The 25,354-nt window shown below is 39.7% G+C and overlaps 1 protein-coding gene across 2 annotated transcripts in view; it reads right to left on the reverse strand.

Moving 5' to 3' along the window:
- The window catches only part of LOC129212720 (mitogen-activated protein kinase 12-like), a 41,635-nt gene continuing 16,281 nt past the window's right edge, over positions 1 to 25,354 (reverse strand). For both annotated transcript variants that reach the window (XM_054841712.1, XM_054841704.1), the window contains exons 5-12: positions 15,988 to 16,017; positions 14,272 to 14,319; positions 9,032 to 9,146; positions 8,293 to 8,364; positions 6,093 to 6,172; positions 5,298 to 5,376; positions 3,527 to 3,700; positions 1 to 2,772 (exon numbers count right to left, since the gene is read on the reverse strand). In XM_054841712.1, the coding sequence (XP_054697687.1) occupies positions 2,702 to 2,772; positions 3,527 to 3,700; positions 5,298 to 5,376; positions 6,093 to 6,172; positions 8,293 to 8,364; positions 9,032 to 9,146; positions 14,272 to 14,319; positions 15,988 to 16,017 (669 nt within the window). In that variant the 3' untranslated portion in view covers positions 1 to 2,701. The remainder of the gene's footprint in view (positions 2,773 to 3,526; positions 3,701 to 5,297; positions 5,377 to 6,092; positions 6,173 to 8,292; positions 8,365 to 9,031; positions 9,147 to 14,271; positions 14,320 to 15,987; positions 16,018 to 25,354) is intronic.

Here is a 25,354-nt window from a genome sequence, read left to right on the forward strand (position 1 = left end):
TTGTGTAAAAAACAAACCCCCAACCTTTATTTGTCACAATACATTTTCAAGTACATGCAGAAGGTATTTACATTTCTCTTTAAGGCAAACAGAAATTGGGTTCTTATTCCTGAGTTGCTTAGCACCAGTAGAAATAGCAAATAAAAATGTAGGAAATGTTGTCTCTCCCTTTGAAGCAGCAGCTGCCTCCCATGCAAAATATTTCTGCTTTCACCTTGCATTTCTTTTAATGAGCTATTTATACTAATAATCTCTATTGCTGTTTGAAGCCATTTCTGCAGATTTCAATCTCTTTGCAGAAACATCTTGCCAAGACGTGACAAACTTTCCACATTTTGTTATTTTACCTTATATAGACTGTTTGCTGACTAGACAGCACAGCAGTACTTCTGTCTTTGCTGGCACATGCATCAAGGTCTTCGGTTACGGTAAGAGTTCTGTATTCCTCCAGTATCTAGAAAAACTAACATTATCTTCCTATGGCTTTCTCATGTGGGCTAGCTGCTTCTCCAATACTAGACTAAGATTAAGAGAAGGAAAAGTTCAGATCAGCCAGTGGAGAGTTTTAGGGCTTGACTTCACTAAAGCTAAAGGTGGGGGGAAATGAAAATGCCCATTGAAACGTTGGCAGTCATGAAGAAAATGCAAAGCAGTTTTTCAATGAAGAAAAAAACCCCCTCCCTCAAAGTCTGACTAACATTTGAGCCATCTGCATTATCTCAAAACTTCAGATCTTTGCTAGAATTTAGGATGTTGAAATTCAACTTAAAATATACAGGGAGCATTTTCAAAAAAGTTTTTGACATTTTCCATTTCCCATTGACTGGCTCTATCAGGCTCACTAAATCCAATAGGCACTTTTCTCCCATGACTTTTAGGAGGACCACAGAGCATGATCCTAAGAAAAAAACATCTATTCTGTAAAAAATAAAGTTCCTATTTAACGTAAAAGTGTAGTCCAAGCAGAAAGCCAATAGTGCAAAATGGGGTATAACTCTGTGCCTTCCTTGGTGAGCCGTAGTGTAGAAAAATGTTTTGTTTCGAATTATCTTTTTTTATGCCTTCCTGAAACTGTAGTTTTTAACAACTTGTCAAATACATCAATAATTCAAGGTTTCTGTTACTATTTAGTCTCTCTAGGTGCCCCCCTCAACTAATCAATGCTCATCAAAACAATTTTTAAACAAATGCTAATAATCACAGGTCTTTAACTTAAACATTCATTGAAGGAAACAACAACTGTGCCTTGACTAAACTTCTGGTTTAAAACGGTTATTAAAGCAAAAATACCCCAAGTAATTTCTTCTTTTCCCATTATTACCTGCTAAGAGCAAATGTCTTCCTTCACAACTGTTTCATTTAGCAGCAAAACACAATAGCATATGGCATTGGGAATAATCCACATCCAAATAGTCAATTGTAAAGACACTACCTTTAACAAGGACAAGCAATTCTCACAAAGAAATTCTTCACCAAAGGGTTGCCAATTTCTTTTTCCTACCTCTGAGAGATTATTACAAACTAAGCACTAAGGACAATACAGTAAGAGGACAGTAAGATGAACTCATGAAGTGTCTAACCAATCTATCCCATCAGTAAGCTGAGTCCTGGTAAGGCACCTCTCAATATAAGGTCTCAGGGTTTTTCCACATAAGATGAGTTCAATAGGCTAAAAAAAGGAATGGTTGTTATTCTGCACCTGGCAACACCTCTGTACACTGTGAACAAAACAGCTTGCTGCAGGTATTGCCAATGAACAGCTGCAGTGTAGCATTTTTATCCTCATTTCATCTTCTGTAATGTGGCCCGCGTGCAGCTTTTTTTCTAAAATCAGCATGTCCTCTGAGAAGATGTACTTTCTCAATGATCATTTCAATACTAAGATGCTAGAGAGCTTACAAAATTTTAGAAAGTTTTAAGAATGTCTCCCCAGAAAACCCTGATCCCTAGGCTATTACACAAAGAGTCTGCACCATATTTAGAGGAAAATATTGTACCTCTTGACAGTGATTGTTTATCCAGTGACTGGTCACCTAGTGTGTTTGTGAAATCTTGTCTTGCTATGCTGGTTACTTTGGAAAAAATCTAGGACATCGACACTTCTTGCTGCTTGCCTCTTGCCCAGATCTGTCAGAACTGGCTGGAGCTCAGGTTCTCCTCCACTCACGTAGGACAGGGGACATAGACATTCATTTGGGCTGTGTCTCCATTACCTGCTGCACTAGCTGAGGTAGCAGAAGCTGATTAGCCTCCCCGGGCATCTTACCAAAGGAAATATCCCAGAGGAAGTCACATGAGTACTTCTTGAATTCAAGATAGTTCAGTGGCCTTGGAGAGCAGCCATGGCACATCTCTGACATACTCAGTGTGCTTGGGGTGGTAACTTGTACTCTTCTGATCTCTGAGCTGAAGAATTAGTCCTACCTGCTCTTTTGAGGATGGCACCACGTTATCACAGTCTGAATCTTTTCATGCAGAAGGAAGAAGTTGTAGGCAGGAATATGTTTCTGGATAGTTCTGAAATGCTACTCCCAAAGGCACCAACTTCCACATGCAGAGTAAAAGACATTGCTCTTTCTTACAGTGCAGATGAAACAGATTACATCCAGTTTATTTATAAAAGTTTTATACACCTGAAACGTCACAAACATTTACAACTTTCCTGTTTTCTTCCGAGTTTTGAAAAGACCAAGTCATGCAATTACACCGCTGTCTCCTTTGACTCTGATGTCTGCGGTGGCTTGAAGTTCAGTATCTCTTTGTATGTAATGCCTGGAAAACAAAAGAATAAACAGAGGGTTGCTGGTCTAATCAGAAAAGGAGCTGCATGGACACGAGCAAGGTGCAACCCTCAGCATGGTTAGGCTCTGATCTAGGTCAGGAAGAGAGAGACCTCTTCAGGCAAAAAAGAGAGAAAGAGTACAAAACGTAAGGGAATCAAGGATCATTTCTTCACCATTTCAGATTTGAAGCAGCCCAATATTGAAATGTTATAGGTGCTTTCAAAGGGATGTGAGCATTGACTTTATAGTATAATGGACAATATCATCAGAAAGAGCTACTGAGCAAATCAGCTTTAAAAGTCCTCCTTAAAAGCCAAAATACAAACCTCTGACACTAGATGAAAACTAGATTCAGACTTAAATCTCTGCTGACATAGATCTTAAAATTAAGGCCAGCAACTGTTGCAGTCCTGTAGAGCCAACAGTTGAGAAATCTGTTCACCTGTCCTGTCCACTGGAAGAACATGTTACAGAAATAGTTTCTTTCCTATGTTGCAAAAGAAGGGAGGACAGACAGGAGAAGAAGGAGAAGGTTGTTAGGAGGGAGAGAAGAAACCTTTGGGGATTGTTCCAGGAGGACTTGATAAGAGGAACACTGGCTTATCAATAGCATTTCTCTATCTTAATGCTATTTACTCCGTTCCATCCAAAGCAGAGAAAGTAATTTGTAGAGGGGAATACTCCTATTTCTGGATGGCCTTTCTATCTGGTTATTTTTGAAAATGTCACAAAACTAAACTCACGCTTCCACTCATCTAGCGGAAGATCCATGTTATCAAATGTGTCGTCATATTTCTCAGCTTCAATTTCTTCCTCAGGATCGTGAACAGGTTCAAAGTAAGGATGCATCAAAGCCTCAGCTGCTGTGACTCTCTTCTCTGCATCCAGCACCAGCATCTTCTCCAAAAGGTTTACAGCTATTGCACAGAAAACAAACAGTGTATTCAAGTCACACCACTGATTCCAGCTTGTACACAGTAATGTTGCCCTGGAGATATTTCAAATAAATACACATAATTACAAAGCAGAATCATTGGGTGTTCATTCTATAGCCAGTGGGGCCCATCTGCATGACAAAATAGCATTGTGAGCAAGCTGGGACGTGTACAAAGCCCAATGCAATGCAGAGGTGCTCCCTTGCTTCTGTACGCAATACAACCACATCACCTCAGCTAATCACTTCTCAGCTTCTGGCTCCAGGACCACAGCGCCTGGGGCTTTCCCAGGTGTTGCCATCACTGCCACCGTATTGTGGTTCTAAGGTACACCACAACCTGACAGCAGCAGTATGAACAGGTGGGTGTAGAGCTAATGATAATTGCTCTGTATGTGACCAAATCCAAGCCCAAGTACACTTTGAAGTATACTAAGACAAGTCAGTTGTCCACGCTCAGAATCTCAGCGCAAACGCATCTGCTCTGTGTTTTTGACCTCAGCCAAAACAATCCGTGAAAATCTTTTACATTCCTCTCCAGTGGATTTTGGATCAGGTTCACTGTTAGACTGTCAAAATGGGCTAGTGTAAAAAGGTATGATGAATGATTTGTTTATTCTCTGTTTTTCTATATGAAAGAATGTTCCTGGGTTGGGTGGAGCAGCTGAAACGAAGAAAAGGCAGCAATGTGGGATGGGATACTGCAACTCCTGCTTGCCACGTTGTGGATTCTCTCCAACCTTGTCTCCCAGACCATGAGCAATTGTTCTCTACATAAGGAGCAGCCAGATTGCCACAGAGGTGATAGTTAGAAACGTCCTAAAAACTAAATGGAAATGTGTAGTTTGTTGTAGCTGAGGTGGTCAGTGAGCTAACCATGCAGTCAGGGTAAGAGCTGCTTATTAATCATGTTTATTTCTACTATATTTGAACATATAACTTTAACTTCTTAAATTGAGCAGATTCAATTATCTTAATTTATATCCTAATAAAACTGGCTTTGTGAGTGTTTCAGTCATTGGGGAACGGATAAGGTTTGGGTAGAGCCATCTCAGAGCTCTGGCTGCCTCGGGTCATGTCACAGTTATGCACACTTGGTATGTTCTTCTGGCTATCAAATCCAAACCAGTGCTTCTCAGGAATGCACAGATGTTTCTCAGGATGTATTAATTCCATGACTAAAATGTCAGCTTTCTATTTGCTTGCATTTCTACTGTAGATCAGATTGAGCTTTCAGAATTGTATTTCAAATACAATACAGAGAAAAATTTATTGCATATATTTAATCTCCATGGGGTCTTGAGAAAGCTGCTCTAGTAAAACCATTAAGCAGATGCTGGATCGAAGCCTAAAACACAAAATAACTTCTTTTTTGACACTTCTAAGAAATATCTGATTCCTGGCAGGGTCTAAACTTGGCAAAATTTAGCCACTACAACCAAAGTTATGAATTATGGAAAGCAAGAGATAGAAAAGCATGAGAACCGTCACATAACCTGTCGCATGACTGATACTGCTGCTGCCTCCAATGTAAACAAAAGAACAAGACAAATCGTACACATCCACACAAACTATCTTACCCAAAGGATTCGCATACTTCAAGATGGATGCAAAATCTTTTTTCTGGACTTTTGGGAGGCTTTTGATATAGTTTTTTGCCTTAAAAGAAACATGGATATTAAATTAGACCTTTGCCACCTTTGTAATGTGACAACATTAACTATATCTGCTTAATAGGTAACTTTGTTTTTTAAATCAAGCCTTAAAATTGTGATTAAGAAACTATAATGTAAAGCTTTAATTATTAGTGCTCTGTATTTAATAAATTAATTAGAATAAATATGCATGCATCACTTGAAAGAATGTCATAGTGAGTTTACAGGAATGTAAACCTTATATCGTAATTAATTTTTGAACCTTATATAGTAATTCATTAGTATTTAGACTGTATAGTTAGTCTAATGAATAATTTTAGGTTCTTTATAGTAGGGGCATAAGGATTCTAGAAGGACATCCACACAAGAACAGGAAAGACAAAGTCAGACAACTACAAACAACTGGGTTTTCTGAATAGGTTCATGCTTTCAGTACATATCCAATAAAAGTAGTAATGCATCAGCTCAACTGTTTATATGGTACACAATGGATACTTTGAAGTATTTGAATATATAGATTTTTCAAGTGTTCTGATCATTTTCTGTCCCCCTCTTACTCTCCAGTAGCTATTCTGGGTGTGCAAAGCACTTCAAGGCAGAGATGCACGATCAGGGGTCATTTCAGTAGCCAATATATATTATCTCAGCCAGTCTAAGAACTGAGCACGGCTTAAGTAAAATTAAGACATGTAAAGCCAACTGACAAAGCAGAATACTCACGTCTTGACTGTGCAGTTTTTGAACAAAATCTTGAGCTGGTGTGCCTGTTATTTTCATTATTTCTGTGAGTTGGTCCAGATCTGAATACCAGAAATAAGGAGCAAAATCTTTCACCACAAGAAAACTAAGCACCCTGCAAAAATTGTGGGTTTCTTTGCTATTGGACAATAAAGCAAAAAAATCACAATGCAATGACTGAAGATTTTCAAAAGATGAGATAAAAGTTCTCCATTTTTCTTGCAAAAGGGAAAGACACTGAAAGCACCTGAAATAAAATATCCTATAACTTGGGAACGCATAATTGAATCATCTGCAAATTCCTCTAATATCATCAGGCCTCTTCTATATTTTTGGTCATAATCAGTCCAAAAGTATTGGAGTATCTGAACAATCAACACATGCATTGCATGCATCACCCTGGTCTATCCAATACTTAGGTGACGTAGGAAGAGTCACAGGGAATGTCAGGTGGTATGATAAACAGAGCAAAAATCAGAGGAAATCAGTCTGTGTTAGTTCTTCTCCACACTGAGAAACTTCAAGAGGAAAAAAATTAATCCCTCTCCTCCTCATTTCCCACATGCTTAGCTGGATTCCAGATGCTGAGATGCTGGAGACACTGGGGTGGGCCATCAGAACACTCCCTAATCTTCTGTGTCCTAAACCAGCACAGATTAATCAGCAACAACATTAGCTGTTTCAAAGAAGAAACACCATATTTACAGGAGGCTAATGCTGCAGAGAACAGCTTTATGACTCATTTGCTACTCTGGTAAGAGCAGCAGATGAGAAGCTAGAAGCTAGATCAGAGCTCAGGGCACAGGAAGATTCCACCAACCTCTGCAGAAAAAGTGGGTAATGCTAATGAAATAAATAAATAAATAAAATCCCATACCAAGTTTGCAGGATAACCTATTCATAATACTAAACCAAAAATCTCTTAAGTTAGCTGTTTTCTTATCCACCTACCCACAGCTGAAAGCACGGCTGCATTTCCCTGATGATAGGTAATACTGATTCATATGCTCAAAGGCCAGCAAGGACTATTATGCTGGGGTAATTTCCTTCATAACACAGGACGTAGAACTTCAGCCAATAGTTCTGAAATCTCCAAAACCCAGTATGACTAAAATATTAGCTTTTCCACTCTTACATTTGCAGTGCAACTTAAAAATTATGACTCATTCATTTTCTTATTTATGTACCAGAATGCTCAAGGTTTGCATTAGTTGAGAAATGCTGTGTGTTAGTCAACAGCTGTTCTTTGGCAGGCCTTCTAGTATTTTCTTCTGAAGAACTAATGTGCACTTAAAATCTGTACAGCTGAAATAATTTGATGTATTCTCCTTTTCCATAGTCCTGTCATTTTTCGGTGAATGCAATCTCCCTTTTTTATGTTTTTCCTCACAAAACGAGAATAATATGATCCATGCTATGAAGTCCTTACATGTAAGTACTTTAACACAAATATAGCTAAAATTAAACAATTGTGATTCTGTGAACAAGTACTTGCAGATAAGCAATTTATTGACTGGAACTCCACAAGGGGAAAAGCAGTGCAAAATGATTAGGCTGAGCTGTCAAACAGAAAAAAAAAAAAAGTAAAAAATTCTTACTGTAGTCTGTCAACACTGTCATCTATTAACTATCACAACTACTACTGCCAATGAAGTATCACTTGAGGCTGAATTATGGCTTAATTGTAACTATTTTCTTAATTCCTCAGAAACGAAATGATAGGACTAGATGTTTTCTGTAAATCTAAAACATTTTACTAGATGGTACTTACATAACATTTTTTAGTAAAAGTCTCAAAAAGCATGAAATGGACATGCACGTGTGCGTAAGTCCGTATACTACAGCAGAATCTTCTGTGCATGTTCTGGAATTGTGGAGTCTATTATTAAAAAAAATAAAATCAAAATATGCCCTTTTTATCATCACAGAACCTTTAACTTGATGATTTGAGATGTGATTCAAAGATCACCTCTCTTTATTGAAAAAGTTCAGTAATACAGGTTTTAAATGGCAGATGTGCAAAAGTGGTACAGGTATCAAATAATCAATTAATGAGAAAGGTGCAAGCCATTTGACTATTCATTTCAATTTATGCTCATCAGTTTTTGAACAGACCTACGGTATCACCTAAGAACATTGCATCATTTTCTTACATTAGTGTCATAAATTCACTGAAGGATACGATCATTTCCTTTGAACAGAGGCCTCCCTGTTATCATCTCAGCCATTATACAGCCCACAGACCAGATGTCAACTGAAAAAAAGATGAATAGTCACATTAAATTGCTGAATATTTGTCCACTTAAATATATATAAAGTTTAATTTAAAACATATTTTAAAGAAGTGTAAAATTTACTTTTATAGCCTGTTAGAAAATAAATGAGTGCCTTGCCAAGCATGATGAACAGTATAGGTAAAACTACCAGCTTTTCTAATTAGCAAACTAGAGATAATCTAGTAATACACACAATCAGTTTCTCAGTAACAGGCAGAAGCATGTGGGAAGTAAATTTTCAATGCTTTCAAAAACTTCCATAGTTATCCCAGAGTTACTTGAATTCCCTCCTTCTGCCACTTTCCCGTCTGTTCACATTACAATCAGCACATCTTTGCAGAAAGATGACGGTCAGTGCAGAACACAAAAACACAGACCAGACTGTCACATCTGTATACATTTATATCACTTTTTTTCCAACCACCTTGGCACGTTCTGTTACTCTCAGAAAATATACAAAAAAGCCCCCAAACTAACAACCACCAAACGACTACCTCCAATTTATCTACAAGGAAGTTTTCCATAATTATATTGTCATTTCCACCTCCAATTTTTCATTCACTTCAGAAACAAAGACTTGCTTATACATTGCCTGATTCAGTGAATGCTTTAGCTCTGTTAAGACTTTTCTGCAGAGATGCTGACCTGTTTGTGTATAATGCATCCAGTTAAGTATGACCTCTGGGGCTCTGTACCACCTTGTAACCACGTAACCAGTCATCTCACTGTCCGTATGCCTCGCCAATCCAAAATCCAGAATCTGTAGTGGAAGCACAAAGAACATCCTGATCAGACAGCTAGTTATCTAGACTTTACAAATGTGGAAAATAAAAGAATTGGAGCAATCTGCAGAGATTGGTTTCTTTTTGCATCTTTTTCTCACTGAAGTGTCTTGTTCTCATTTTAAAAATCAAGACAGAAGTAGCAAGGAGTTTTATAATTTTTTTTCCAAGTTAGATACTCCTATAGCAACACAGCTGCAAAAGCAGTAAAGAAAATAATATATTCTTCAATTATTAATTAAAAAGATACTGGTCACATTCAATGCAAAAAATTCCCTGGCCATGGAATCACTATCATATCATGTTAGGGCTAAAACAACAGCACCCATCTTAGACGGTATTCATTGCTGTCATATCCCAGGTGGGAGAATTACTCAAGAGTGTGTTCCAATAATATTCTGAAGCAAGGAGGTATCATTACTTCTATTTTATGAGTAACTCATACAAGGGAAGGCTTCCTCTAGGTCATATTGAAAATCTGCAACAAGAGGAGGGAATTACCATTATTTAGTCTCACTGAGTTTTCTCCAACCTACTGCATCAACTACAGAAAAACCCTCTGTAAGGAATGCAAGTTCAGTGCAATATTTTTAAAGGATTATGCACAATTCAGTTTATTTCTAAGACTCTCAGATATTTATCTCTAGATATAGCAATGTGTACAGCAGCAAGATTAAAAATGAACATTATGGCCTTTTGTCAACTTCTACAAAATTTGCCTCATAAGGGACACCTGCATGGAGCATCAAAAGATGGTGCCAAAAGGTGCTACCAACAGCAAGAAAATTCCATTCCTGGAATGACAGTCAGTTTGTCTGAATCAGGCAGTCCATGCTTCTAACAAGAAGCAGGGGGCTTGGGTAAGTTAAGTATATTCAAGATAAATCATCATCATCCACAGATACGTGACTATGTAGCTTTGCATGAACAGTCACTAGTTTCCATGGGTATCAGGCCCCAGATATATATTGACAGGGCAGAAGTTTTTACTAGGAGCACCTGTGCATTACTATAGCAAGAGTGATGGTTTTATAATGCTCTCTATAATTAAACATTTTAAAATATTTCAGGATAGTTTCATCATTCCCTGGCAAACATTTTAAAGTATTTCAGGATAGTTTCATCATTTGCTGACACTAACAGAAAGGAAAATTATATTTTCATTCATAGATAAAGAGTATAAAATGTTATGGTTTATCTTTATTGCCATACTTGAAACATCATTTCCATGTTTTCCCCATAACTGCTGATTACCTACCAATTTAAAAACAAGAATAGGATGCAAGGGGAGAGATTTTTATTCTTACCAACAAAATGCACTTGATTACAGCCAATTCTTTGGCTATTGTCAATTTACTGGACTCAAAATATTTGCAATAGCAAAATACACTTTTATAGACAGCTTTCAAATTTATTCTACATATACAGCACCCATTATGTTTTCCCAGCAATACGGAGGCGGGGCGGGGGAAGGAAAAAGGAAGTTTAATGTAACAGGTCAAAAGCCACATGCGGCTTCCAAGCTTTTTAGGCCTTTTCCATACTAAGGCTTGTGACACTTGGAGTTGGAAACAGCTAAAATATAATTTGGGTTTATATTTTTGTAAAAGCAGAAAATGACAGCAAGAATTTTTGTGCCTTATGTATTAGCTTCAGGATTTCTTTTCATTTCAATATTCATTAAACTCAGGAACAAGTGTATCCTGTTAGTACTTAATATTAACATGGTACCACTTCAACAACAATGTTCACATGAAACTGTTATTCTCATACTCCAATCTTCAACTTTTCAGCTGGAACTTCCAAAGCAATTTTCAGAGCAAGTTTGAAAATCCTTTTCATAATGAAGGAATTATGAAAGAGAGAGCAAATTCCCCTCAGCTCCTCAAGGATAAGCTCCCCTTCTGTTCAGCAAACTTAATTTTCCTAACTTGCTTCAGTAACTGTAACAAAAATAACTTGTGACTTCAAGACTGCAGAAAGGGCAGTGATTTCCCCTCAGGCAGCCTTATTAATTAATTACCAATTCAAGGGACTGTTCCAACTTGCCTATAGCCTCTTTGCCACCAGAGTTGATGTAAGGGAAGCTGCTGAGTACACAGACATGGGGGGAAAAGAGTTTGCACTATCCCTGGCAGCATGGTCCTGTGCCCACATTGAATTCACTTTGAAAGTGCGCTCTCTGAGCAGGGCCACATCCTGCCCATCGCACCCGAACGCACGCGGGGGAAGTCAGCTCAACTCCTTCAGTCTAAGAGAGATCCCAGTTAAATCCTTGCCTTGATATTTTTAATGCACACTTCTCAAGATATTATAGTTTGCTTTCTGTTTACAGACCAGTTGCCTTTTGACAACCAGTATTCCCTAATTGCAAATTTGCACTTTTCTTCTGCACATGGTATCAGAGCTTATTGTACAACCAGGGAGAGTATAATTTCTCTTGGAGAGTCAAGAAACAAAACCTAAAGCTTATTGCTACATTTTCTCCTTGTCATTTCACAAAAATGTGTTGTGATATGGAATTATTTGCCTCAGTTTATCTAAAAGCTTAAAAGTGTCCAAGGTATCAGAAAAATAAGTTGTGTTAAATAAGGAGATACAGTGATTGTATCATGGAAGAATGTCTTAGACCTGGGCTGCATCTCAAAATGTAATTGCACAGCTGGGGGAGTGGGGAAAAGAAACACCTAAACCTGTTTTTTCCAGATTCTCTTTTTCTCCCCATCACCTGGGACCCACTCACCATTTGGCCACCTACATGCCAGGAGGAGACAATGGCTATTTGTGTTAGGGAAATTCTGAAATGACAGGACGCTGAACATTCAGGTCAGTCCCCAAAGAGAAAAAAATTGTATTACAACAGCCACATGCAAGTATATAGTTTGTACGTTATATGCTAAAATACATTTTTGCAGTGTTGCATCAACTTTTATTTCATTTAATTGAGGGTATGCTTCACAACCTTTGATCTTCTTCTGTATCTCCCAGCTTGCGGAGCTAGACTTTTTACATTTATTGAAAGCTGGAATTCTAACATAACTACTCCCATAAAGTCTTATGTCTCTTTTAGGGAGGAAACCTTGGCCATAATATCTAAATGTACTTACATATCAGGACACAAAGGCCCCCATTCAAATTTACTACTGTTTTGTGAGGATGTATAGGCCAGTCGTGATTCAAGCACAGGATAGAAGACATGGCTTGATTTTGTAATTAATTAAAAAACCCTGACTAGCCTTTCAGATTGATAGAGCTAAGAGAAGATAGATAATGAAAACAATTCTAATAAAAAATTAAAATACAAGAATAGAATTAATTGGGGACTGGAAGTAGTCTGAGACTACTATCTCTACACTCAAGAGAATAAACTACATTCCTAAAATAAGCAGTGTTGGGTACTACATAATTCTACTTCGTAATAAATAATTGGCTTTTTTATAACAAAGTCATTCTACACAGCCAAATAAGTCAGGGTACATTGTAAAATTATTTCTGAAGTAGAAATACTATCTGCTTTAGCAGGCTTTGGAAGATTTCCAATACATATAAGAAACTGCAATCAGAACTGGTCAGATTCAGTATTTCAGTTCAACAATTCAGAAGGTGGCTTGAGGCAACAAACATACAGGAGAAGAATTACTATTCAGATGGATTCTACTGATAACATTTCCAAGGAAGTGGCAACACCTACACTTCAGGACAGGTAACTTTCCACAATGGGTGCTACAGCCCTGGTCTCCAAGGCTGCCTGCCAACTAATCCCAGTTTCCATAGTGGGAAGGGGTGTGGGTGTGCACCAACCTCCTGCCCATCTTTGGAGGGCAGCCCCGATGGGTAGGATGAAGGGAGCCATGGTACATGCCAATACTTGCCCCACTCCAGAGAAGCAGCAACCAGGTAATATAAAAAATGCCATCAAATCAACCTGTCTTGCAGTGTAGTGGCAGAAACAGCTAACAGCGGAACTGTAGGAAGCTGAATTAGGAATTGTCTCCCTTTAATGAATTTTTTTCTCACTACTTCGACTAAGAGCAAAAATGAAGTAGAACTGATATATTCCTGCTATGAAATACACTCTAGTCTACATGCAATTGATACTACTGTTAGTGGTAACAGTGCACAAGGAATCACTTTCAAAGAAGTAAGATCTTGCTCGTGATGAGCAGTGTGTGATTCCTCTCACGCCTCTCTGAAGTGATTAGCTGCAACATATCATAAAAACAGCTCTCCATTACAGGTCTTATCTGACTGTAACCATGACATGATTTTTTTCTTGAAAAGTATTTTTAGTTGAGTGACTGCATAAAAACATACTATTCATTGCAACATACACATCGCACAGGAAAAAGGTGACTATTACTGTCATGCACACGTGCTTGGTGTGGGCGCACCGCTGTGGCACGGACTGCTCTGTCAATGCCAAACCCACAGAAGCAGTTTCAGTTCTTACCCTGCCCTTCACCCAGCTGGAGGGACCCAAGTCAGCAACAGCTCCAACAATGCCACGAATGTAATAACCTGCAGCGCTGACTTCCTCACCAGAAATCCTCCTCGGCATCTTGATGCCAAGCCCCATCTCTCCCCTGTTAGAACTGGGTACCACCTTCCCGGAGTGTCCTGTCTGGACTGGATGTTTTCAGCTGGGACATCCCAGGCAATGTTTCCAGCTTCAGGCACAGACATTTCTTGTGCTTGGCTCCAGAATGATCTCAGAAATTGATCATCGCCTCTGCCATTCATATGAAATGCACGTTTATGTCAGTCAAGGACATACAAATAGGAGGTGAATAGATTCTCACTCTTCAGGGCTTTATTTCTTAAATATTTAATTATTCTTGTGGTGACTGAAGTCAGACAAATGGGAAAATATTTATAAGGGGCAGTCTCTTATAATGTTTTTCAAGGTTGTTACCACTGCCCATCTGACCCTCTTTCTCTTCATTTCCAGCGTTCCCCTATTTCTCCATGACTCCTCAAAGCCCGTGGGCTGAAAGCCTGGCCCATGGCTGAAACCAGCCAGCACATCTACAGCTGTTGCACCCGTTGTCTTCTGTGGTGTGTTTCTATTACATTTGACTGTTTTTTCAAATAAACATATCCTACCTTCAATTCACAGTCTTCATTTACTGCCAAGTTTCCAGGCTTTAGATCCTGTAATCAGATTTGAAATGGATGTTACTTACTTATTTTACAGCAAGCACAATAAAGCACTCTATCTTTTCTTTCTTTCTGGTTTAATGGTTTTCATACAACTACTTAGAACAGCAACAGGTAAAAAAATGTCATAAATCTAAATTAGAAAATTAAATATAACAAATAACAGAAACAAAGACACAAACTTGAATATGTTTGGGTTTTTACTAGTATGTTTTCCCCCCCGAAAAATCAATTTTTTTTCTCCTAGAAGTCAGGAAAATACTTGCCAGTGAAGGAATTTGCTCATCTTACTATGAGTGGTGTTTGGACATAAATTTATTGCATTTAATACTAACACCACGAAGTTAAGGATTCACATAGATGTTTCTGGACTGTACATAGTGCATATTAAAATATACTTTAAAAAGGTTCCATATCCTGACAAACTTAACTTAGAAGGAGTACTGAAGGAATCAAACAAGATTTTACATAAAAGCCTATGCTCTCTTCTGTGGGAAAATCAATTTCCTAACAAAAAGTCAATTGAATGGACACTGCAACATGAAAAAAAAAAATCCCTTAAGCCTCTTTAGCTAGTGTAGAGACTTCTGATGATCTTCAAAAGTTGTACTTCTAAGTTTAGCAGCAAAGGGAAGAGTACTGGCAATGACTAAGAAGATTTTGTAAGTCAGTAAACTCTTAGACATTCACAGCTATAAAGAGAAAGAAAAAGTCAGAAATAAATGTTCCTTCAGCTTTTTCAAACCTTTGTTTGACACACTTTGGCACAAGACATTTAGAAGAATCTTCTCTCTGAACTTTTGAACAGGCATCCACCTGTTTCATATGGAGATGTTTTAAGATCAGAGTGGCCTTGGAGAGAAACAATTTGGTGCAAAGAACTGTAATGAAACCAAGTAGCTCAAGAGTCATCAAGAGGGAGCTTAGAAAAAGTCTAAGCAAATGTAAATTTAGACTGTGATCACAGCAGTTGAGAAAAATATCAATTTATTCTATTATTTTTGCAGTTTGCGTAGTTTAAAGTTTAAAGCTACTATACAATATGCACGTTCTGTGACACTCCTGATATTTTATTACAAACAGCCAGTTTCTACTGTTCTTATGCGGTTTTGGGGGAAGTTATGCTGCTTGGTACCGCGAGGGCATCATTCAGAACCCCTTCACAGTGCAAAAGCGATTTTAAGTGGACTTTAGACACAGCAGGGATTCAAAAAGAATCAGATGCTTAATTTCAGAAAAAATCAAGGTTTTCAAGGCTTTAAAATTTTGGACTATTTTTTCACTATGTTTTCATTCCCCCACACCCTAAATTTGAACATTAAAATGATGTTTAAACAACATTTAAACATTGTTTTTAAAAGTGTAATCTTATTTTTTAAAAAACCTCTTATCCATCTCAATTTTGACACTATTTGCTCTCGTGGGGAATTACAACTCAACTTCACAAAGTAATTTAAGAAATCCAAATCTAAGCTGTATTCAGTGCAACCTGAGTGCCCAACTTCCACTGATGTAGCCATACCACCTTTTCCTTCTACTGATGAAGAAACCAAAGGTATCATCAAACCGAGACATTATAAAGGCATATTTATGAGCATGCTTATACACAAACACAACTCCCATTATCAGAATATAAACATCTTCTATATAGTTTCCACTTACCCTGTGAATTATGCCTGATGAGTGAATATACTGTAACAAGAGAAAGTATTTTTTAGTTAATGAGGTCGTGACTTTAAGAAGTTGCCGGGGCATGGGAGAAAGTACTTTTTCATGGTGCTAAAGTAATCTGAAATTAGAAATGTTTATTTATTGCACAGAAGATCTTTTTAGCTATGTTTTTAATGTTCAGATAATTAAATTAGCATTTTGTCCTTCCCCTCCCCCAACAGTGAGAAACCAGTAAATCAATTTGTACTGCAACAGATCATACATTTTTTACTGATTCTTCCCATACACAAAATCCCATTTCCAGTTAACTTTTGGCATTGCTAGATATATAGATATATACACGTATCAAAATAAATCCTGCTATTTTATATATCAGAAATCCTCTCTTGCAATGGATGTCTCTGGTGTGCCATCATAGTTTGGATTCATATGCTCCAGTAGCATTGAGTTTTAAGAGATAATTTAAGACCAGGATGAAGGCCAGTCCAGATCTTAGCTGAGAAGTCTTGCTACATGCTTCAATACCTCCTCAATGAAACATGGAGAGGTCATGTTACAAGACATTCTCCTTTACCTGAACATTGGCATCACCCTTCCAGTGATCTATTTAAGGGCTCACAAAAGTGAAACCAACAAACTGGACACCTAGGACTAGTTCTCTTGGAAAGACATCTGGCCAAATACAGATGTCTGCACCCGTGACTGTCACTCAATGCTCCCCACTGAGGTACGCAGTTCCACTCACCAGCTGAATGACACCCTAGAAGAGACTATTTTCATCACAGACAGTAAAGGGAGCCTCTAGTAACTAGTTCGGACATAGACATCTCTTTTGCAAGGACTGAAATGCAGAAAGTTGTCCTGAACTCAGGACATGCTTTCCAAGGGCAGCCTGGTATGTGCTGGTACTGTTAACTTCAGGTGTGGGGAACTGATCTGAAAACCCCACAGACCACACTACTGATGGCAGCTCATACTACTGACACTAAGCAATACAAGAACAATAAAGGCTTTTTTAAAAAGAAGAGAAGATGGATGAGATGTGAATCCTACCAGCTTCACCTGGACAGTCTTAATTTTGTTCCACCCTGAAGAATGGGACAATAACTGGGAAAAGAGTTACTGGGAACCAGCTGTCAGAGCCAGGAAAGACCAGTCAGGGACAGTCAGGGTGATCTCGTGGAAGCATACAGAAGCACTGAACTTTGCAGGGTAAGTGCCAAACAGCCATAGCCCCAGCAACCACTGCCTTCTTCCCCAGCAGCCATGAAGATGAGCAATTAACCTTGTAAATGCAACGGTCCCTCTGCAAAGGGATCCTCATAGTCCACCTGATGAGGGGACCAGGGAAAAGAAAGCAAAGCTACAGATCAAAGCAAACTTCTACAGACAGATCCGATGTGCATTTCAGACTTAGGTTTCTGAACTTAAACAAAACCCATACAGCCTAAGCAGCACAAGATCTGGATTTAAGGCACCGAGTTTTTAAAGCAGTGACTGAACAAAAATAAAATCTCTGACATTTACTTTTTCTCTCTCACAGCTGACACGGCGATCCAGATGTGGTCTCATAGGTTCTGAAAAGAGGCTAAAATATCACTTCCCTTAACCCTGTGCCTACAACTTTACCAATCCGGCCCAGACCATGGTAGGGCTCCAGGGTCGCACGGGCACACTGCTGACTGCCGTGCCCAAGTCCATGCAGGACTTGACATTTGTGGTACACCAGTTCCTGCTGCATCTTACTTGCCGATGAAGTGAGGTTTAACATCACCCATAGGAATTGCCAAAGCGCTTCAGAGGATTTCCTGGGGCAGACACAAGGGGCTGAGGGTGCAGAGCTGTTCCCGAGAACATAGGCTGTAAAACTGCTACAGCAAACGAAGAACTACCAAACGTCGTTTCTGTCATGGATGTGCATGAAGTGGATCAGGATGGGAGGAAGCAGAAGCAAAAAGAGGAAGTTTGTAATTTGTATGCACAGACCAGATAGGATATATACCTTTTTTCTTTTTTAAAGAAATGTATCTATAAGCAGTTAGACTCTCAACAAATGAAGAAAAAGCTGACAACTTCTGCCAATAGCCATCTCAATCAAGGATATCACAATGACTACTTGCATTCTAAATAATTTCAATGTCTTCTTACTAAAGCCTCTTGATTTTCCAGAGCAGATGCTTAAAATATTCTATAGGCTATTTTTGCTGGTATGACTGTACACAGTAAGGAAATAACTGACAGATCCAGGAATTTCTGCACCTAAGAATGTGGCATACAGAAACAGGAATTAAAAGGACTGCACGCTTCGGAGTTTTAGTTTATCTCACCTGTTTGAGGGAAAAAGTGTGGTTTTGCTGGTGGTTCTCCACCCCACTGAAGGTTTTATGAGTGTTCACAGCATCAAAATCATATTACCACTATGGGGAGAACTCCTTTATTTTCTAAACACTCCTTTTAATACAACACTACTGAGATTACATGAAATCGCACTTATTCCTGGTGCTAATGTACACATCAGCCTTTCTGTAAGATGAAATACTGGTGCTGTACTGCAGTGTTTCTTTAATAATAGCAGTATTTTTTTAACTGCATTTTATTATCTCCTGGCAGGTAGCAGCACTGGAACTATGCCAGTCTTCAGAAAATTTTCCATTTCAGTTCAATAACCTTCTAAAACAGGATCCTGTTCTTACTGATTCTCCTCATTAAATTATCAATTTATTGGCAGATTTTTCACACTTAACATGGCAAAAACATCCAGCGCAGAGCAGACATATCCTTCACAATGTTATTACTACTTCACCTGAACGGTATTTGATTCAAGAAGCCAGTTAACGTGAGCAAAGTGCCTTGGAGCACAGGAGCTCTGTGCATTATCCTAAAGAGAATTTTTGGTAACATGCATAAATCCTTGAATGCAAGCTTCAGATTGTGCTAGGAAGCTATCCAACCGTTGTCTAAATTCTAAGCATTCTTGTCTGTATATGCAATCTCTGCACAAAATAAAAAGCTAATCAAAAGGGAATTAGAAAAGACTCAGGAGAAAGTATTCTAGGCAGCACGCAAAATGAAAATGAGGAGTGACTTGGCAAGGAAGGAAAAACTGAAGAGGAAATGGGTGAGAGGGGGAAGGGAAAACAGAAGCGGAAAGAACAACATAAACACGGACAAAGGCCAGTAAACAGGGATGTCAAAAGGAGAGAACTACAGCAGGTAGTATTACCCTGAGTATGGCAAAAGAAGGTTGAACAGGTGTTTGCATGGCTATCTGTCCATTCTCAAATACTGAGTGAATAAAGAAACAGGACTGCCACCCACCTCCCCCGACCTCTGGGAACACAAGCCCAACTGGCACTCCTGCAGAAGAGGGACCCAAGACTGAAAGTGCTGGAAGCTCCAGTCCCTTTCCACCTACATAAAGACATTTCTGTTCAGCTTGCCTTCTGTAGTCCTTGGCAATACACAGCTTTTCTGTCAAACAAAAATATGATGAAAGCCCTTCCAAGTTGCAAGCTCATACTTAAATAAAATTTAATGCCAGACTAAAGCCTGACTAGGAAACAGACAAAGGAAAGGCACATCACTGTTTTTAAGCGGTGGCAAATCACATTGTTTTTTCCAACCACAGATGAAGTTAAATTCTGATAAATTACAAGGCTCACCAAAGAAAGAATGAGTATTTCATTATCTATAGAAAGAAGACAGCAAAATGGCAAGACCAGAAAGTAACTGACAAACAAGAACTGCATAGACTTACAGAGCAAAGATCTGAGGGCTTGATACAAATCTCCCTGAACTCAGTATGGACTTTCTATTGACCTCAATTTATATACATATTTTAAATCAAGCCTATTCAGCATTTTAGTATGCAACCAATCCAGAACCAGTCTACAGGTAGAATGTAGATTAAGCCTGCAAGGAACTGATATGAGAGCTTAGCAAAAATCTCTCTTATCCCTTCACAATACTCAGGCAGAGTTTATTTTACGTGCATTTAACTGTCACATGTAAACAGGTTGTTAAAATACAAGTATGCAACATAACAAAAATGATGAACAACCTTTTGCCTTTGACCAGTGCTTATACTTTATGTACTTTACACAAAGGACAAATGCATATTGCAGGTAACATCTTTAACACCAAAAAAACCCACAAAAGAGAGTCCATCAAAGTTAAAAGGTGCAAAAAAAATTAATATGCATTATAAAAATGAGAGGCTTAGCTTGGGGAGTTGAAAGAGTTTTACAACAAAGATCTATAGAGCGGCATATTCCTCCTTCCCAGGTGTTGCAAGTATTTTTCTGTCATAATGCCTCAACTGAGCGCTAGCTAAGTGTGTGCTTTGTTCCCCTGCCCTGCCAAAAAAGCAATCTAAGTAAACACAGATGGGCTGTCTTTAATCCAGATACAGTAGACCTTAAAAAGTACAAGATTTTAATGCAACACCTGGCAGATCCTTTCTTAAACAGCTAACTTACTGATATCTGTAAAAGAAGAAAGAAATTACTGACCCATTTTCTTTTTTCTCTGCATGCTAGCAATATTGCTTTCAGCTTAACCCATTTCCTAGCATGGACAGTGCTGTAGGAATGTCCCTCAAGCACTGGACCACTCCTATTTCTTAAAGATATTTCCAACTAGGTGTATTATTGAGGCTGGATGAATCGGTTCAAGAAGAATCCAAAATTTAATGGAACAGATACAGTAAAGACAGTTGTCAAATGTTTGCCATGCAATAGGAAATGACAAAACATCAGTCTAGTAGCTGAATAATGTCTTATTTCCTGCTGGTAATTTTGAGGTAAGTACAGTTGTGCTCTTCAAAAACGTGGGGGAAGAGACAAAATAACTCAGGTGAACCACTCGTTATAGAAGATCTAACACAGTTACAGAAACCAGAGGTACCAACTTACTAAGACCATCTCAGCATCCCTGCTCGTTGCCTCGTAACTGGAATGAGAACTGCCCTCATTTTTATAAAATCCTGGGAATAGCAGCTTATATCAAGAACTTCCTGCTCTTTTCCCCTGTGCCGGGCTGACCTTGGCTGGCCAGGAGGTGCCCACCGAGCCGCTCTCTCATTCCCTCTCCTCGGCAGGGGCAGGGGGGTTGCAGAGAAAATACAATGGAATGACTTGTGGGTTGAGACAAGGACAGGGAAATCACTCACCAATGACCATCACAGGAAAAACAGACTCCACTTAGGGAAGATTAATTTAATTTATTGCCAATTAATAAAAAGAGTAGGACAGTTAGAAACAAAAAACAAAACTAAAACCACCTTCTCCCCACTCCTCCCTTCCTCCCAGGCTCAACTTCACTCCTGACTCTCCTACCTCCCCATCCTGAGCTGTGCAGACGGACGGGGAAAGGCGACTGTGGTCAGCTCATTATGTGTTGTCTCTGCTGTTCTTTCCTATTCACGCTCTTCCCCTGATCCAGCATGGGGTCCCTCCCATGGGAGACAGTCCTTCATGAACTGTTTCAGCATGTGTCCTTTCCACAGGGTACAGTCCTTCAGGAGCAGACTGCTCCAGCGTGGGTCCCCCACGGGGTCACAGGTCTTGCCGCAAAACCTGCCAGGAGCCTGCTCCAGCACGGGGTCCTCTGTGGGCTGCAGTGTGGATATCTGCTCTGACGTGGTCCTCCATGGGTTGCAGGGGGGGCAACTTGCACCACCATGGTCTTCTCCACGGGCTGCAGGGGAATCTCTGGTCCGGCGCCTGGAGCACCGCCTCCCTCTCGTTCCTCACTGACCTTGGTGTCTGCAGGGCTGTTTCTCTCACATTTTCTCACTACTTTCTCACAGCTGCTGCACAGCATTTTTCACCCCTCCTTAAACCCGCTATCACAGAGGTGCCACAAACATTGCTGATGGGCTCAGGGTTAGCCAGCAGCGGGTCCGTCTAGGAGCCAGCTGGAACTGACTGTGTCTGACGTGGGGGCAGCTCCTGGTGTCTTCTCCCAGAAGCCACCCCTGCAGCCCTCCACCACCAAACCTTGCCACACAAACCCAACACATCCTCTTTAATTCTTGCTCTGTTTTCTTCAGATCTATGCCAACCATACACCATTGCTCTGCTTGCCTTCCACATTTACTGATCCAACAGATTTCAGTGTCAACCTTCGAGGCCCACAAATTCCACTCTATCGACCTCTGTGACATATCTAGGCCACTAGAACCAAAATATGGTTCTAGGCCATTTCACTAGAATTAAATTTATTATTCATCCTTTCCATTACATTCGACTCAAGCTAATTTTTACAGTTCACGTATTGCGTGCCTATAAAATTAGCCGAAATTAAGTTTTTTACCTCTGGTGACTAGCATGCCTCTGCTGGAAAACTGTTTCCCAGACAGTTACCTGCAACTAAACAGACCACTCCACTTCTGTCATCCTTGAGAAAACACTTATTAGAATATGGCTTTGTAATTAGGGAACTAACTACAAAACTGAAATCATAACTCCACGTTCAAAGCCCAGATCAGAGGTAAATTTACTCTAGTTTAAATAAAGCCAATTTTGCCAAACCTGACTTTAGTTTCTGCATTTGTAAAATGGGAATTACAGCATTTAAAGACACAACCGTAAAATAAAAGGGATAATTACTCAGCATACGTAAAAGGCTGTGTGAGTGAAAATCTACTGAATGAATAACACAAAATCCGAAGTAGGGTCAAAAAGAAATTAATAATGCAGGAATCAACAACAGAGTATATTTATTAAGTTTTGTGATGGGAGTAAAATAATTTACTTGCCCTTCTGTACCTGTTAAGTACTGAGAGACAAAGGAATCTTGGGTACACTGTTCCTGATGTTCTTGTCCAGGAACAGCAAGCTGTCCTGTGATATTATTTAACAGTGTTTGGCAAAGCAAGCATAGATCTGGAAGAATCAGCATCCTGATGGATGTGCCAGACCTTCACGTATCAAAACTAGTTCTGCATTTCCATGGCACAAGCACATCCCTATGCAACACACCTTCCAGCACACTGACTCCCCTTATCTCCATACCGCAGAGCAAAGTCTGCCCGTATGTTGTATGTTGCAGGCACAGAACTGTAAAACCAAAATTGTACAGTGCAAGCAGCAGCCAAGGAACAACATTCAATTCCAGACAGTGCCGTCCCATGGCCTCGTTACAACGTGCATCTCAGAGCAGCAAAGGGAATTAAACAGCCATCACTGCAGGAGAGCCTGGCTGAAGCCTGCAGAGCTGGGTCAAAGTTTTTCTTCTCTTGGAATTGTGTCACCAAAAGAGAAAAATAATAAAGAAGTAATAGCCTTTTTATGATCAATAGTTTTGTACACCCAAAGAGCAAACACTGTAATTTAAGAACTGCAGTACCATTCTAGATTGAGAAGTGTTTTCATGTCACATTAATATAGTTTATAGATGGACAGGGAGCTTAAGGAGTATCTTTTTTTTGTGTTGTAAGATACAAACTTTAATAATCACACTCCGGTTTTTAAAAGCCAAATAGAGGAAAAAAGCAGTAGTAATGATAAACAGTATCTAGCAGAGAGATGAGGAAGAAAAACATACAAAGTATAGGCCAGCTAACACATCTAGAATCATCTTTGTGAGAGTCAGTAAAATTCAAAGACACGTTGTTTTGCTACAGCTGTTGGCTGTAGCAGTATAAGATCCAAGAGATAAGAGAGAGATGAATATAAACATTATTTCTGAGAAAGAGTGGGGGATTAACAGTCAGGCTTAACTGGGCTTACAGTCAGGGTTGTTCTCTGAAAAAAACCCGAGAATCACGAAGAATCCCAACAGCTAACTTAAGGATGGAGTCTGGTTATACTTTTTGTTCAAGTATAAGAAAATTTTACACTGAAATTATTATTCTTCCCCAGACACCATGCTCTAGCTAAGTTGCGACTTACTGGAAGAGCTACAAGATGAAACTTTCCTACACAGTTCAAAACTAGACAAATCTGAATTGTCCCTTCTGGCCTTTTATGTGCAAAATGCCAGCACGTTACAAAAACAGGTGCTAGAAGACAAAACCAAGCGAAGGTGGCAGGAGGCCTGCATGATGAACAAAGAGCTCCTAAGGAAACCGAAACATACACAGGAAGTGTACGTGAGGTGGAAACAGAGTCAGGTCACCCAGAAGGAATGTGGGGACACTGTCCAAGTATGCAGAGATAGAGTTAGGAAAGGCAAAGCCTACCTGGTGCTGACTCTGGTGAGGGACATGTAGCACAACAAGAAGGGCTTCTAGATGCACATGAGGAGCAAAAAGAAAACAAGGCAAAATGCCGGTCCACTGCTGAATGGGACAGAGCATCAGGTGACAAGGGGCATGGAAAAGGCCTGGGTACTCAATGCCTTCTTTCCCTCTATCTTTACCGGTAATATTTGCGAAATCATAGGTCCCTGAGACCACTGGGAAAGTCTGGAGCAAGGAAGACTTAACTTCAGTGCAGGAGGATCAGATTAGGGAACATTTAAACACACTGCATAGACCCAAGTCCCTAGACCCTGATGGGATGCGCTCAAGAATGCTAAGGGAAGTTGGCCAATGTCATTTGTGAGGCCACTAGATAATATGTAAAAGTTCACGGTGATCACGAGATGTTCCTTATAATAGGAAGAAAGCAAATATTGTTCACGTCTTCAAAAAGGGCAAGGAGGAAGAGGATCAAGGAACTATAGGCCAGTCAGCCACACCTCAGTCCCTGGGAAGGTAATGAGTAAATAATTCTGCAAACCACTTCCAAACATAACAACGACAAGGAGGTGACTGACAATAGTCAACAAAGGGGAAAATCATGCCTGATTAACCTGTTAGCCTTCTGTGATAAGATGACTAGCTTGGTGGATGATAGGAGGGCAGTCGATGTTGTTTACCTTGATTCTAGCAAGGCTTTTGAAACTCTCTCCCATGTCTCCTCTGTCTTCCTCAAACACAGAGGAAGTCCGAGTTAGATTAACGGACAGTGGGGTAGACTGAACTGCCTGATTCAAAGTTGACTGAGTCAGTTGGCTGAACTGCATGGATCAAAGGGTTGTGACCAGTGGCAGGAAGTCCAGCTGGAGGCCCATCACTAGCAGTGCCCTCCCTAGGGTCAGTACTGAGGCCAGTCCTGTTTAACATCTTCGTTACTGACCTGGATGATGTGACAGAGTGCAACCTCAGGAAGTCAGCAAATGATACAAAACTGAGAGGAATGTTCATACACCAGATGGTCGTGCTTCCATTCAGTTAGACCTCCACAGGCTGGAGAAGTGGGCTGACAGGAACCCACCAAAGTTCCAACAAAATCCTGCACCTGGGAAGGAATAATCCCATGCACCGGTACAGGCTGGGGGTTGACCAGCTTGGCAGAAAAGGACCTGGAGG

Source organism: Grus americana, chromosome 1, assembly GCF_028858705.1.
Source record: "Grus americana isolate bGruAme1 chromosome 1, bGruAme1.mat, whole genome shotgun sequence".
Lineage (NCBI taxonomy): Eukaryota > Metazoa > Chordata > Aves > Gruiformes > Gruidae > Grus > Grus americana.